The sequence below is a fragment of the Coloeus monedula genome (genome assembly GCF_965178545.1).
Source record: "Coloeus monedula genome assembly, chromosome: 4".
NCBI classification, from domain to species: Eukaryota; Metazoa; Chordata; class Aves; order Passeriformes; family Corvidae; genus Coloeus; species Coloeus monedula.
Genome location: NC_138784.1, coordinates 48032813 through 48050172, shown reverse-complemented (window position 1 = coordinate 48050172; position 17360 = coordinate 48032813). Strand labels below are relative to the sequence as shown.

At 36.7% G+C, this 17360-nt stretch overlaps 1 protein-coding gene across 1 annotated transcript in view; it reads left to right on the top strand.

Annotated features, from left to right (window-relative positions):
• CNTN1 (contactin 1) overlaps positions 1–17360 on the top strand; it is a gene marked incomplete at both ends in the record, with an annotated part of 130038 nt that overhangs the window by 58695 nt on the left and 53983 nt on the right. The window contains 7 exon segments of the mRNA XM_082280428.1: positions 7464–7593; positions 10252–10424; positions 12377–12472; positions 13505–13711; positions 14956–15052; positions 15208–15389; positions 16577–16701. Of these exon segments, the coding sequence (XP_082136554.1) occupies positions 7464–7593; positions 10252–10424; positions 12377–12472; positions 13505–13711; positions 14956–15052; positions 15208–15389; positions 16577–16701 (1010 nt within the window).

The following is a 17360-nucleotide window of genomic DNA, read 5'->3' as shown; positions in this document are numbered from 1 at the left end:
AACAGAAATGAGCCAAAACTTATATGGGGGATGATGGTGTGTGTGACAAAAGAACAGTGAGGGCAAGGATAAAAGGAATACGGCCTAAAAGCTTGACAGCACTCAAATGTAAAAGTACTTAACTTATGCCTTAAACATAACAATTTAACAAGGGAACAACACTTAACTTATACTTAACTAACTTATAACTTAAATTATAATTTAACTGTAACAATTTAATAGAGGAATAACACTTAACATTTAGTCTAACTTACAACTTAAACTTAGCAAAAGAACAGTGCTTAGCAGCATTTAATTTAGCTTATGACTTTTGACTTAACCTTACTTACAGGCGTAACTTACTTAGATATCTAAGGTACTTAAACATCTAAGAGAGCAGCATTTCTCCTGCATTTGCCAAAGCAAATGCACACATTTACGCACACAGATGTAAAGAGTCAGTGTACCTGTGAAAAATTCCCCTCACAGATTGTGGATACAAAAATGCTGCTAGCAAGGATTTTCTTGCTATTTTCTAAGCCCGTGAGAGACTTTTCTCTCTCACAGAAGAGGCAGCAGAGTTCTGTAAACAATGAAACACCCGCAGCCTTGAGAAGTCTTGTTTACGGTATAGTAGAAAAATATTTTGACAATGGATGTTTTAGGATTTTAGTCAATCACCCCGGAGGGTGGCTGATCCTTTGTCCAATTAGACTGTGAAGAAAAAAGTCTATAAAAGAGTTTGTAAAATAATTAAATAAATCAATCTTGCTGCACAATTCCTGCCTGCTGGATCTTCTCTCCTCCTCCCTATGGCTGTGGGACACAGTAATATACCCTAGGACATTTTAATATAGGTAGTGAAATATTCACTCTGGATGCTCTTACATGTCCTCAGCAAAGAGTTGAGCCTCAAGGAGTGGGGGTATCAGCCCAGGATTCATCGTTGTTTGGTGATCTTCTGAGTGCAGCAAACCTGAGAGCTCACTGGCACTGAGAGGCCTTACTATGAGGGAGCTTGCTGGTCACAGCCCACTGTGGTCCAGGAGAGCTCAAAGGACTCATTTTGGACCTTTGGATTTGTTTATAGGTCGCAAGAGAGTGGGCTTTAGTCATATCAGTGTTTCCTCCAGGCCACAGTTTGGGTTGGCACTTTCTTTCAAAGTGTAAGAATAGGGATGTTATGCCATTCAGGGAAGAAAAACAGTTTCCAAGGCTGTTCATAAAGAAAACAGGAGCTCGTTAGACAGCAGCAGTTCCTGGGAGCAGACCATGTTTCTGATAAACTGGGGAAGAGCTGAGCCCAGGTGCTGTTTGTCAAGGCTGAGGCCTAATGAGCATTTCTCAGAGATCGCAGTGTGTTTGGAAAAATGGGGGCAATACACCACCACCACAAAGGATTTATTAAGATTAAAGCCAATTTAGAGCAAACGAGGCAAAAATACAAACAGACATAAATTACAAATCTTTTGCACATAATTCACGCTATGGGAATGATTTCAGAGAAGTCACTTGCTCTTACATTTGGCTTCCCATTTAATCTAGTTTCCCAATGAATTGAAGCGCAACTATATATCCACCATTTCTGATGAATCACTTGAAATATATATAACTTTGTACAAAATGGTGTGATAACCCTCTATATCAGTCATGACAATTCTGCTCTGAAACCAAATATGAGTAATTTTTGTACATTCCAGAAAAAAATTTCATTAATAAGTATATAAGTAAGGGAAAATTTTAAATAGTCTTACTCTTAAATATAGAATATTCCGCAGCTCCTGTGTGGAAATATAGATTGTAACTACCCTGTAAGATAACATGGAAGGATATATCTTGTAAAGTAAGAGTAAATTTTAATTTACAGGATTTTTGCTTCTTTACATACTAGCCATATGAAGACAGAATGATGCACAAGAGTCCAAGTGGTTTAGTGACCTGTATTTGAGAGACATTTGAGTAAATCATTAGAAAAGACTAGCTGTAAAATTACTGTATGCTATTCCCTTTGGGAATTTTCTGTTTTCTTCTACTTTTCTGTATTCAGATTAGATAAAGAACTGATTATGCAAAATGTAAGAATTAGTATATTGAAAAGACAGATATCAGTCTCTAAAAATAATTAAGCAAATTGAAGGAATGGTCCATTTCAGGTTCTTTGCAAAATAACACTGCAGATCAGTTATAAACTAACTTCCTATGTACTTCCTGTGCAGTTGTCCATGAGTAGAAGAAAACAGATATATTTGAATTATTGTAGTTGTTAAATGTTAACTGTGAAGTAACGTGTAATTATTGGCAGCTGCATTTCCCAATAAACACAGTGGTCTCTTGTTCCCATCTCCATATTTTCCGCCATATGATACAGAAGTCTATGATTCAGATCATCAGCTCTTTCCTTGTCAGTTCGCATATGCTGCCTGTGTATTGCATATCAGCCTTGTGATTCCCCATGCTGAAAAGTAGCAACAAAGTCAGAGGAAATGTATTGCCCTGGGTTTTGTCTGCTGCAACTTCCTCCGTTAACCTGGTGTCCTGGAAAACAATGCACCAGCAGCCAATCCTCGCCTCATCAGTGCTGATCCAGGAAATTCCCAGCTCTCTGAAGCTGTCTAAGTGTAGAACTGATAGAAAAAAGAAGAGATCATAATTGAACCTAGAAAGGGACATTAAAAATTAGTGGTGATGAGCCTGACTGTTAAATGAAGTACTGCAGTGTAAGAAAGATGCCTTACTTCAGCCACGATGTGCCAGCTGCCTGAGGTTGCCATTTTCTTGGTTCTCTTATGACATATAAAATTGCTAAACTCAAGAGGTGTCTTCAGCTACTGACACAGTCCCATTTGTCATATTTAGTATCAAATTTAATCTAGCACTAAATTCTGCTTCGTAGATGGATTTAGGACAGCTCTCCAGACTTTAGTCACATGAAGACAGATCCCAAAGACACAGAGTTAAACCCCCGGGAACTTTGTAGATATATCTACTTCTTTCTATCACAACAATGTCAAAGCAGCCCAAGAGCACTTTGCCATTCCCCCAAAAAATCACCACAGACATAACACCTGCATTGTCCCTTTTTCACAGTGTTCCAAGTTTGATTCCTGGGATGCTCTTAGCATATATCTCTGCATGTCTCAGGCTCCTGATGCTCAGATCACAAACTGACCAAGTGACCATACTCTCCGCAGCCCTACCCAACCTTCTTCTTGTCAGCAACAAGCCCATGTAAAGGACAGATAATAAGATCCTCTAGTATAATGAACTGAATGAATAATTTCCCTCTATGTGTTTTTAAATGAAGATGTGTAAACTGGAAGGTTACATGGGTAATTCAAGACTTTTTAAACGTAAAATAATTGCATTTGATTTTGACGAATCAGTCCCTTCCCTTCTTCCTACCAATGTTATGATGAATTAAATCCAGCTTTGCTCAAGTTACTCATCTTTCAGATATCAAGTCAGAATTTGTCTGCTATATTGTAAAATTTGTACCTCTTGTAATTTAGCGCCAGTGTAGTTGGAACATTACATGTAATTTAAAAAATTACCTGAAATTATATTAAGAAAATGCTGAACTAATGAAATGTGCTCTCTAATAACAGGGAGTGATTAGGCTTTTTGGAAATAAGACACAAGAAGTGGACCTATATGGTGGCATATCAGAAAGTTTTACATTACCTTTTTATTTACAAATAAGCATAATTTCCTTATCAAAGAGGAGGAGGTGAGGGAGGATTGGGAGCAGGGCATATGGAGGCTGCAAGGCCATTTGAGTAGGCAAATGATTAGGAGATAGAAGAATGTGAGATGCAGGGAGATCCATAGAAGACTGACACAAGCATGATTGGCTACTGATATGGTTTTAGTTGTACTTTTTATTGCCTAAGCAATAAAAAAAAAGTGCATATGGGCTGGAAAATCTCTTTGTCTCTTTGTTCTACATGTAGCATACAAAATAAAGCCTTTTGAAAACAAGTTAATTTTTATATGGAAAGCTAGTTTAATTTTCCATATGTTGATATGGAAAAGTTTGACATTTCCTGAATTAAATATGTATGGAATTAGGGTGTACTAATTAAGCCTTTTTATTGTGCCTTCCTTTTCCCTCTTCTTGAGAGATGTTTCTTGAGATGCCTTGAAAAGAACTGCCTCAGGTTGTCGGTGATTATCATTTTCAGACATCGTTTTGATAACATTTTCTCTGAATGTGTTGGATATTTTGTATTATGGTCTCTCTCAGGCTTGTTCAGGGGCATTAAGGTGTGCTAACGTAATTTTGTAGTGCATCTGTAAATAGTGGTAAGGCTTTCAGACCAATGTATCTTACTTAAATAACAGTTCTTTCAGAGGGTTCGATTAATGAGACAACTTCTTTTGCACAAGAGGTGGAAACCTACAACCCTGCTCCTATTTCATGCTTTGCCCTGGCACAGGTCTTCGTCAGTGAACAAATTCACCTCACTAAGCTGACAGAAGACTGAGCCAGAAAGCAAGAATTGAATAGATTTCCACTCTCTTTAGCTTTAGCAGCTGCCTAAGAAGTCAGACAAGCACGAGTGGTGTTATAGGAAAGCCTAGAGGAAAAATTACACTGCTCAGTTGCAAAGTGTCAGAGAACAGATGACAGGACCACCTTCTAGAGGGAAAGGTTCTTATACAGGATCTGTGATCTCATCAGAGATTTTCTTGACCTTTGCACAGACTTCCTAATACATTGTAGCACTGTTGAAAGGTCTGAGTCTTGTTTGCAGAATTCACTGAAGAATGCCTCTAATAGTCAGGTGATAGCTTTTGCTCCAATTCAATTTATAAATCACAATAAATATATCCAAAACATAGGGTGCTGTTTGAGAGGTCAGATAGTCCATCCTCTTGTCTAAAGCAGGACCTGAACACAGGAAATGTGCTCTTCATCACATCCTCAGTCTAATACATCCATTTCCTTCTTCTTTCCCTACTTCTCTTTTTCATGTAGGCACAACTTCAGTGAGCTGATGCTTTTCCTTGTACTCTTAGTCTGCCCTTCCTTGCTCTCCAAACTTTGTCACACAGTCGTGGTACTTCACTTAAAGTGTGAACATTTCTTGAAGATCTGTTCACAACCCCTTTCTCTTCTCTTTTCTCCCATGTGCTGTTTCATATCACTGGTCCACACTCACCTTGTGGCTGAGAATGAAAGGTTTATTGTTTGCCATACCTGACATTCAGTCTGCACATCTTATTCTGCTCAGACAAACACCTGAAACCAGATTCATAATAGATTGCAGCAGAAGTGCCTTTATAAAGCACATTTGATAGGTGTGAGAAGCAGGCGTTCACTCAATATAATTTATAGTGCTGGCAGCATTAAAAATGCATGCCATGAAATGCCTAAGTGCTCTGTAACATCATTTGAGTCCTAAGGTGAAGAGTCAGCTGCATATGATATGGCTATTTGCTGCTAGAGGCTGTTGTTATTCTGTATTCATATTTAAGAACTGCACAGAACATGCCATCAGGTTTCTGACTTAGTCATTCCAGACTGAGCAAGTAAGTGAATCTTGCCTTTTCAGTCTGAAATTAGTTCTTCTTCTGCTCTAGCAATATGTAGATTTTTATGTCGTGTTGTGCTTTAAAATATGAAAGAAAGCAGACCATTGTTTAAAAGCTCTGCCTTTCTAGCTTTTCTTCTTTGTTTCTTTGAAAGACTTCTCATTACATGAATTCGTTTTTAAAAATTAAGTTGCCTGACCACATCTCACAGCACAACAGTGTCTTCTGGACCTCCTCCTGTCCTCAAGGGAAATGGTGATTTTTTTTCCCCAAATTTTAAGTCAAAAGGGAACTTGCTTTTTATCTGTACCCAGTCTTCTTCAAGTGCTGTAATCCAGTGTCTATCTATGCATATGGAATTTAGGAACAATAAAAAAGATGTCTGCAGAAGGAGTGTTCTGTGTATATGTGGTATTTTTACACTGGAATAATTCACATTCTTTAGGTATATAGATAGGCTTTTTCTTTTATAGTTTTCCTAAAAACTGTCTAATTTAGTCTAAAATCTTTTAGAGCCAAAGACAGGAGTTTTAAGGGCATGTGTACAAAATCATCATTTGATTTAAGAACATTCATCATGTACATTGCCAGTTTATTTACTGATCTGAGAAGATTTTTTAAATTGCAAGACACGTAGCAAATTTTTATAGGCAGCAAAGATACTATTGCAAAATGTCAGAATTTTTCCATCCTTAACCGCTGGTTTTGAAAATGTCCGAGTTAAACTATTCAGCCGTCTCTGAAGATCTTATTAGTAAAACTGTGTTTGTTTTGTTTGTTTCCCTTGTATTACAAGAATCTTGAAGTCATTTTAGAAATCTCTGGCATCTCTAGGATATGGAGCAAGGCTCTGAACTTGAATGGAAGGTGAACTTGTTAGCAGTCATGTACTCCTTTGTTCTCCCTTGAATTTGCTCACAAGTGTCCATACTGTTATTTCAGTCTCAGCAGAGACCTGTGAGAATTAGATAACTGTGTTTTCTCAAAATTTTACCTATATGGAGCATGTACTGTCTCCTCACAGAGTCATTCTGTACCTAGAATGCATAGTTGACATTTTCACAGAAAAAAACCCAGTTACATCCTAGATTTACTGAGAAGAATTTTTCCAGAACATTCCCCTTTTGCTCTTAGTCTTGCTTCTTGGACCCCAAAGAGAAGCCTTGTATGCTTGGAGGAGATAAAGGAGAAGGGAATGCAGCAGAGGTGGGCAGAACCTGCCACCTTTACAACAGCATCGACAAATGAAGAATAAAGATTAAAAAATACAGTTTGTTGTCAAACCTGTTTTACATTTATTCACCTTTAAGTGCTTGGCTTTGCAAAATGAAATGGTTTTAAAATAAATAATACCTTTCTAAAATTGTATTTTGGAGTGTAGAAAGCTAATACGTACCTCAGCGTGAAAAACAGGTGTGATCTGGAAACAATGTAATTTTCAGCTTTCATACCCAACATAAGGGGTTTTTTGTCTGATGTAGTAAAGATTCTTTCTAAATACATAAAATCATTGGAGATGATTAGGCTATAAAATCAGGAATAACTATGAGTAGTTGTTTTGGATGTGGACCTTTTTGATTAGAATTTGTTGTTCTCTGTGAAGTAAGTTGGTCTCGGTATTTCTAAGGGGCATATCTTTAGTTCCTAATTATCTCCACATTTGGTCTAAACAGTGACAAATAATTAATTTCATCAGAGAAGGCACACACGGTAGTATTAGAAGAACAAAGTTTGAGTTAATTTGGTTCTTAGAAGGCAGGAGTCAGTGAAGGACAGACAGCACTTTTGTTACCTGTAATGCTCCAGTTTTGCTGAAGCGCATAGAATTAACTTTGGGCGACTCACTATCTGGCCTTCACATTTTGATTCTGGAATGTGTGATGAAAATTCATCTTCAGTTTGACTGCTAATTAAAAAATGATTAATTTGAAACTCCGTTCTGTTTTCAGAAGAAGGAAACAAAGATTATGGACCTGTTTTTGAGGAGCAACCTATCGATACCATCTATCCAGAAGAATCTTCAGATGGACAAGTTTCAATGAATTGCAGAGCTCGCGCAATTCCTCCTCCTACTTACAGGTAATATCTCGTGTTTTGATTCTCAGATCTTGCATATTTTATTCAGCAGCTATATCAGATTGTGTTATTAAATGCTTGACTTCTTAAAAGGTTGGAGCCAAGTCTTCGAGGCAGGAAAAAATGGGGAGATATGCAATTTTTGAGTAAGACTCAACCTTGATTTGCCAAAATGTCTAATCAGTGTTGAAGACAGTATATGGTATTAAATGTTTTCAGTTTTTGAAAGAAATACTGATCCAGATGTAAATTAAAAAAAAAAAAAAAAAAAGTGACCTTTAAAAGTATTTAAGAGGCTATCTTTCCAGCTTAGGCTGAGATTGACTGAGATATGAGTCTTTGTTCTTGATTCAGAACACCTTTTTTTATTCTATTTCACTTTGAAAGGAGAATTATTGGTTGTTGAACATCCCATGTTGCTTTTGCATCCACTGTGTTGTAGAGCAGTGATCAAGAATGTGTCAGCTATGCTACTGAAGACATGAAAAACTTTATTCTGAAAAAGCATTTCAACTAGTTTTAATACAAATTCCCACATGACCTCTTTCACAATAATTATATTATTGTAGAAAGCAATTCTTCTTTGTTGTTCATTCATATAAGTTTGTCAGCCATTATCTGCTCATTGTATAAAGAGAAATGTACTTAAGATTGTCAGTATTAAGACTGTGACTAAATTACAGCCTGATCATAGGCAGAAAACTGCTGTCATTGTACTAAGGACGGACACAATTTCTTGCCAGCAAAAAAAGATCAGATCCATGTCAGTAAATTACGCTATGACCTGCCACCAGTACTCACTTACGTGTGTTCCCAGACTGCTTCCTAGAACAGAAAAAGCAATCAAGTCTGCTGGCTGTTCTTCTAAATCTGTTACAGTATTGTGACCAGCTATGGTATTCTTCCATCAAAACAGCTTAGTTAGTCTTCATTGCCACTTCTAAAAATAGGCTAGCAGGTTGTCTACCTGTACAGAATCACCATTTGAATATGATCCTGGTACATGACATTTTTTTGGCACATACTTCCTCTTGCCATGCTTGGAAAGTGTGGAGAGATTACATGTGCTAAGATTTTATACCCTTTGATGTACTTCCCCATCCCTTCCAGTTGGTCCAGAGACTTCCCCCACCCTGTCTGCAAGACTGTAAACACACTGTCTATAGGTGATTACGGGCTCTAAATAAATTTTGACATTCTTCTTTATCTATTGTGCGCTCAGCAAAATCTGAGCTAGCAAAATCATTCTCAAAGAATTGCATTGCCTCTGCAGACCTGTCTAGGAACAGACCTGACAATTAGCACTGATAGCTGATGTGATGATAATTGCAGTACAGAATAAGGCCACTTTTCTTATTTTCTGACATCATTATTTTTAGTATACCTCAATATGTTATTTTCAGCTCAGCCTTCTAACAGTTACTGAGCAAAAATCCTTCTATCTCAGAAGTAAATGACTTCTTCTTGCCATTTTCATTGCAGGATAAGCAGTCCTCAGGACATTTATAGTTAGATATTTCTGAACAGAGGATATAATTATTTTTTCTAACAGAGACATATAGTATGTCTCACAGGACTGAAGTGATACCTCTAGAATTCCATATGATCAAAATGCTATTTTCTGCATCTTTAAAATTATGCCATTTCATTAGATTTTTTTCTTGATTTATTCTTTTGTTCGTGCCATTCTTAGTATTGTTTCTTTCTGTGACAATTGCAAGTTCCACTTCCAGATGAGAATTTTGCTTATTTTGATACATCTTCAATAGTGAATGAGCAGGTAGTATGTGTTCTCATTGTCAGTTACTAATGCCTAACGTTACCTTATGAAAAAATAAAATATTTATGCTGAAATAATTTTATGATCTTTAAGTGTATTGAAGTTGCATCCTTGCTATTTGTCCATAGAAACCAGGCAGTTCCTTTCTAAGGTTATGGGCCCCCTCTTGTGGACACAGTAATAGACACAAATATAAATCACGCATTCTGGTTCCCACTCCGTGTTTTTTAGCATTTTTTTAAATAAGTAGAAATCGGTGAGGGTCAGAACTGGGCCACCAGTTTCTGTCTTAATCCCTGAAGTGCAAGTTGTAGTAATTCAGTGAATTGGCTGTGGGGTTTTACCATAACTAAGGGGACAGTGTCCAGCAATTTTCTGAATGTAATAAGTAGGTCATTTATGAAGGATGCCACAGTTTTTGCACTGACTTTACTAGCACATTATGTTTTATAAAAAATTTTCATTTTCTGCAGCAGGTTTGCAAAAATCTCTTATTACCCCATACTTTAAAGGTGCAGAGGGAGTATATTTGTATCCAGTCTGTCCTTAGATAATTATTCGAGATATGTTTAAATTCCCTGTGTTTGATGATTGGTTAGCTTATTCACAGCCAGCTGAAGCATCTCTTACTGCTTGGCCAGCAATTATGTTTTAACAAACTATGTCACATCTCCAAGAAGGCAGAACTGACACTGTTATGTTTAAAAGACCTCTGGAGTTCAAATCTGTGCCTCTTGCTGAAGGAAAACTTAAAACTTGTATAGAAGTTAATAACTTCCTGTATCATTTATCAGAATTTACGAGTTATTTTTCACATCATATTTCTTATAGGGTTTGCTTTTTGGGGCCAAATCTTACATCTGGCTTTTGTTTTTTGATAGGTGGAAACTCAACAACTGGGATATTGATTTAACAAAGGAGCGCTACAGTATGGTGGGAGGCACACTTGTTATCAGTAATCCAGAGAAATCAAGAGATGCTGGAAAATATGTCTGTGTAGTGTCAAATAGCTTTGGAACTGTCAGAAGCCGTGAAGCCACTCTGAGTTTTGGATGTAAGCCGTTGTTTATGTCAAAATACAGAAAAATTATGGTTAGCTAGGAATGCCCAATGTTTTACACTGTGGTGTCTTCTGCTAACATGTGCTGTGTCTGTATTACTCTAAAAACAGTACCTTAAATGCCTTAGTCTGCAGGGATCGACACAAAATAAATTTGTAAGCATTTTATATGCTTTAGCATTCCGCTGACGTAACATGACAGCCTTCCCAGTGAGTTATTGTTAAATTATTAATTGAGAGACTCATGGAGCCAGATCTGGTGATGATAATGTCCAGACTCTTTTTAAATCGTGGTAGGACCTGAGGGGAAATAGTCACAGAAGAAAGACAAGAGTGAGGGCGTATGGTGATGAGATGCTGCCACAGTGCAAATGCAGCTGCAGGAGGAAGGCACGGCACTTGCCAGTAAAGTGTGCCCCGACTTCTAGGCTACAATGGAGATCCTGTTGGGGGAAGTTTCTGTCAACTTCTGACAGCTATGAGCTGGTCCTGTGTGTACACGTACATGTACAGACCTGCACGTCACCAAATACATGCATTGTAAAAAATTGATGTACTACATGAAGACTAATGCGAAATTTTGCAGACTGAAGACAATGTTTGGGATTTTTATTTTATTTTGCCTTAAGTTGCCTTTTTCCCTGGATATATTTTTTCATCAGAGGGCAAAAAAAGGAATTGCAAAAAAAGGAACCCACTTTAACTGGGGTGCATTCACAAAGCCTTGGGTGCCCTGACACTAAGGGTTTAGTACCCCTCTTGTCTTTAATCAGCCTCCATAAGCAGAATTCACTCCTTGCTGTAGAAGATTAGACATGTAGTGAAAAGTTCAGCTTTCAGATTGTACTTCTAAGACTGTGGGACCACAAATATTCAGGAAAGTCAGAAGCTATAATGAGCTGATGGATCATATGATAGTTGATATAGTCTTAGTCTGTATTTATCCACTATATTTTCGAGAAAAACATTGAAGACCAGGTGGTTACTTCCTTTTAAGGGAGAAAACATCAACATTAAATTTATGGGATATTTATTCATATTGAAAGCAGGCTTCAGTGGTGTGAGTCCTGAATAATCAATAGGATAAAAAAATTAAATGAATAAACTTAATAGATGAGAAAAATAGAATCAGAACAGTTTGAGGCATGTTTTCTGCCTACCAGCTCACTGGCTGCATGAGATGAATGTTGATGGAGTACTGAAAAATTGTGCTAAACAGAACCCTAATATACAGTGTTTCAATATATAAACTATAATAGTGTAAAGAGGTAAGGAATAGAAGTGAAAAGATAGCTGGAAACTGATAAATATCTGTTAAAAAAAAGGCTACTTTAATTCCTCTTTATACTGTTGTATTTCTTCCTTTCTCCTTTTTAATGATCTCCTATAAAAAACATTTCTTTATACAATCACTGTTGCTAAAGAACTGAATAGAGTTGCTAAAATTAATATCGAAAATGTCTGTTCTTTATGTTCTTTTGCTTATGCATAAACTGACTGAAAAATGTCAACAACCATTTCGAAGAGTTCAAAAAAGTCTTGACCAGCTTTAATTTTGTTTTGCTGTCAAATTTACTGAAACTATGGAACAAAACTCACATTCTCTCACATACTTCATCAATTAATCCATCTGAGAATACTGTACATGCTTTTTAGATCCAGTGCCTTAAAACTCACTAGAATATTTTAAACCTAAGTACTCTTAGGGATACAGTCTGCATCACTTTTTTTCCCCCCTGGAATTTACAATTATGATGACAAAAATAATGTAAAAAAGAATTCATTTGATAATGACAAGCAAAACTGGCATTAGGGGTCAACAGGTTTCTGTCTGCCATGTATTGTATTTCTATACTAATCTCTGCAGGACTAAAAATAATTATAATAATAAAAAGTTACTGTGGTTAAAATCCCTATTCTCCTCCTCTTGCTTTTTTTAAAACTAGATCTGGATCCCTTTCCACCTGAGGAACGTTATGAGGTGAAAGTGCGAGAAGGTGTTGGAGCAGTGCTTCTTTGTGAGCCCCCTTACCACTACCCAGGTAATTCAGCTAAAAGTGCTTCATTTTCAATGTATTAAGAGTAAAAGGCAAGTTAATATTTATTGTTGCAAGTTTTCTTTATATTTACTGAAACAATAACTTTTATGCAGCTTGAGAATCACCATTTAGGTTAGGTTTCTGTTTTGAATATGTTGTTGGTCATATGTAAGGAATATTGTTGAATTTTCAAGTAGGTTTTGATACTACAAATAGAATTACTCAGGCTAACCTGCATAACAGAGAGGAGACTTGGTTTACCAATCAAAAGACCTGAGTACATGTCACTCTGTCACTGTGTCATCCCAGACTTTCTGCTGGTCTTGGACAGGGCCCAGATTTATTTACCACCTGGTAAAGTCGCCTCAACTGCAATGATCATGGGCTTCTGTTAAAATCATGGAACAGCAGAAGCATTCCCAGAGGGTCAGGGATGAGGTTATTTATTTTCTGTAAGTGACTTTTTCTCATCATTAGCTACTGAAGAGCTCTGCAGGGATTATACCCATAATCTCAATCATCTGGAGTTCCATCATGAGGGATGAAATTGGCTGTTAGCATCTCTTCTACCTTGTAAAATGGAGTAATGATTTAGTTTTCATGCTCAGTTTAAGCATTGCAAGAAACTGTAGAGCAGAGACATATTACTAGTTAAAATATTCTAAGGTTTTGTCTAAATCACAAGACTGGTGAGGACTTCCCAGCTTCTCGATTGCATAAGGTCAAGACCCAGCTGCCTCTCTGATCCCATCCCACTGCAGTTCCTGTGGGATGGTTGTGCCCAGGGCAAGGTGTGCACACTGTAGCCAGGTCCCCAGTAACCTGCACTCATGGCAGTAGTGCCCCAATGTTCAGTGTAGACAGGAATGAGCTGGCTGCTGAGATGTATAAATCTCTCTCACATAGCTGCCTCTCTGAAAAAAAAGATCTATAACCTAGAAATCAGAGTCAAGTGATTTATATGCAGACAATATTCTGTGGTTTAAATAGCTGATAGTGTTGGGTTTTAATATTGACTACAATATTTTCCTGTAGATGACCTCAGTTATCGCTGGCTTCTAAATGAGTTCCCAGTGTTCATTGCTTTGGACAAACGACGGTTTGTGTCCCAGACAAATGGCAATCTCTACATAGCAAATGTGGAAGCATCAGATAAGGGCAATTACTCGTGTTTTGTGTCCAGCCCTTCAATAACGAAGAGTGTATTCAGTAAATTTATTCCACTTATTCCGCAATCTGATCGTAAGTATTTATTGGCAATACTATGCACATGCAGTATTTTAACTGTTTGTATTATAATTTTGTGCTAATTCATAACTGCTTTCATTTCTGTAAGGAGATATGGCAAGTTATAAGGGCTACTGCACAATGTTACTTGGTGTTCCAGAGGTCCAAATCATTTTGATCCACATTGAAAACTTCATTAAGGAAATCTCCATAGATTCATTCACAAATTTCCTTTCAAATCATTGAGAACAGAGTTCTTATCCCCAGAATCCCCATCTCTTTTATATCATAAGCCCCTGATCTCATTCCAAAATTTTCAATAACGTTTTTAGTCTTGGCACTGGTTCAAAGGAGTATGACTGTAAAGCAGAAACTTCATGTAAATGTTGATGAACAGCTTCAGGATTTACTTTTTTCCCCCTGGAAAATCCCCCATGAAAGAGGAAAATCCTTTTCCCCTTATGAAACTTCCTATCCAACAGTGGCCTAAAAGCTTTGTGTCTCATGGTCAATCTCCTAGAACACCTTTGTAGCTTTGTGTTACTGGATTATTTGTCACTGTTTCTTCAGGAGAACTGCATGTTTTCCAAATAGGAACCAAGTTCCCTTTTGCCACTTCAGACTGTCAGTCACTAGGTTCTCATAAACTGATGATTAATTTTTTAGCGACCCTTTTATCTGTAAAATTTTCCGTATTACTGATTGAATTTGAATAATTCCAAATTACTGATCTTTGACCAAATATTCCATGGCCAGTATTCACACTGCCATCTTCATCTAGAATTGCAAGAGGATTCCTACAGGGATTGCTAGTAAGGAGATTTGATTACTTTTACATCCCTGTGCTCTCATTAAACTGTAGATGTGCTTGCTCTAGCTCCTTCATACCCTTACTGAGATAAAATTGAGCTTAAATTCAAAATAATTCAAAATATTCTATCCAGTAAAAAAATTGTGGAAAATAGAGACTCAGGTTTTTGCCTACCCACACACATCATGCTTCAAAAGCAATTAGAAATTCTGTAAAAAAGTTAGGATTTGTCATCTAGAGAAAGATAACTAGTTTCTGAGTAAAAAGATGGTGCCTTCTAGTAAAAGTTCAGTGCTTAGTCAGATCTTATGAATTGACAGGCTATTTATACAGTGTAAAGAAAAATTGTGTCTGGAATTTTAAGAAAAGTTTTATCAAACTGTGGAAATTTTAATAGCTGTATAACTTTCTCACATGCCTTTTCTTAGAATCTTTTTTTTCATATTAGGAGCAAAAGTATATCCTGCTGATATCAAGGTGAAGTTCAAGGACACATACGCTCTCCTGGGGCAAAACGTGACACTGGAGTGTTTCGCTCTTGGAAAGTAAGTGTGTTTTAAAGTTATTGTAGAGCACGGTTTGCTTTCATTTTCCAGGGAATGAAAATACGTGTTTCATTTTCAAATGCTCTTTTTGTAGTATGCAATTTAACAGCCAGTTCTTGAACACACTGATTTGTACTTTACTGTACCTTTTCAAGTCCGGTTCCTGAACTCAGATGGAGTAAATACCTTGAACCCTTGCCAGCCTCTGCTGAGATAAGCATGTCTGGTGCAGTTCTTAAGATCTTCAATATTCAGTATGAAGATGAAGGACTTTATGAGTGTGAAGCTGAAAACTATAAAGGAAAGGATAAACATCAAGCAAGAGTTTATGTACAAGGTAGGAAGAACAATTTTATTGCTGATGATCTGTGTTGCTTTTACTTATGTTGGAAATGTCTGTGTTTTCACACTTGATATCAGTGGTGATTCGTATTATCATCCTCACACACTGCTGTTCAAGGTAATAGAGCAGAATCAAAATTCTTGCATTAAATGCCAGGCATGATATTTATGTATTAATTGAATGACTACTCAATTTGTCTGGTTATGATAGCTGGTATATACACCTTGACAGTTATGTGTTAATATACTTGAGCGTAGTGTAAATTAAATCAATTTATAGTGCTTGAAGTGAAAGAACTTCTGGGAGGAAAAAGATACCATTAGGTTTGTTATGATTTCTTGTTTTCTCATTTTGTTTGTGTGTTCTGTCATAGCTCTCTCTCTTATTAGCTATGAACAGTTCTTTATTCCTCTGCCCTCTGTCACTTCCCTTTATGCATTTGGTTAAATTAGGTAACCAAAAATTGTATCTTACTGCTCGTACTGAAATCTTCCCAAGTAAGTTGACTTCTTGTCTGAGGCTTATGCCACAAAACTATGCCATGAAAAGGTCACACATAACATCTGAACCACCCTCAGAAGATTTATATCTTTCATTGGCTGTACTGAAGATCTTCTGAGTTAAGATCTTCAGTTAAGTGCTAGAACTTCAGTACATCAAACTCAGAATTAGTGTGGGAAGGTTATTACTGCTCGTAATAAGTAAATTGGTTTGTTTGTTTAGCAAAAGCAAAAATGCTGGACCATTTTCAATATTAATTTCTTACATATCCTGTCTGGACCAGGAGAATAATTTCTTGGAGATCCTTTCAGTACATACACAGTTTTGCACAATTTCATGTCATTTAGCTATCATTTTTATGGTCCTACTGAGTAATTTCCACACTGAATAATCTACAGATCAGATCAATATAAGTGGAAATATCTTATGTCTTTGGTCATTCAGGAGCCATTATTTCAATTCCAAATTTTCTTCTCATAAAAAATAATTTGAAGCTATTTTGAATCTATCTTGTAAGACAAAAACTTTCTTTTTTGTGCTGGCACATTGCTGAGTTATCACCATTACTTTGTGTTGCCTGTTTTAAATATCATGGGAAAAGCAGTGAAATTAATACAATATAATTCCAATTAAATATGTATGTGCTATATTTACAATGCATCATGTATTTTATTCTGCAGCTGCTCCTGAGTGGGTTGAACATATCAATGACACAGAAAGGGATATAGGCAGTGACCTGTACTGGCCTTGTGTAGCTACGGGCAAGCCTATTCCAACAATTAGGTGGCTGAAGAACGGTGCCTCGGTGAGTGTACTGCTGTAGGTAACACAGGCTTGACTGGTTAGCTCATGGAAACAATTTTTTGAAGCATGCATTATTAAAGGTTAAAGGAAAATTAATTATAATGATCCAAATATTTGCTGATTCCACTTGTATGAGGCATTAAAATCTACTTTTAAAAGTTTCATCTCAATCTTCTCTTATTTCTTCAGGCTATTTAGTATTCAGCTTTGAATTATAAACTTAACTTTTGACCATGTTTAGGAGATGGAGATCCCTTTTTCTCCAGGCCTTTTAATGCTTCTCACTCTGGATTAAAAAAAGTCTATCAGCTTCTTTTTAAAATTAATCCGTTTACCACATTAAACATGAATGTGTCATTAAAAATATAAGACAAAATAGAGTCAGTGGACTTATGACAAGAAAAAGTATTTTTAAAATTATCAGTAGTGTTTCTATATCCTGTATTTTTTTCACATTTTTTCTAGACACGGAGTGTTGCAAGTGTTTGGGTGATGCTTAAAAGAAGTTTAAAGAAGTAATGTTTGATAATTTAATTCTGTTACATTGCATATTTGGTTTAAACAAAGTAGATTTTGTGTCCTAGAATCATGGAGACACTGAATGGTTTGTGTTGGAAGGTGCTTTAAAGATCGTTTAGTTCCAAGCCCCTAGCCATGGGC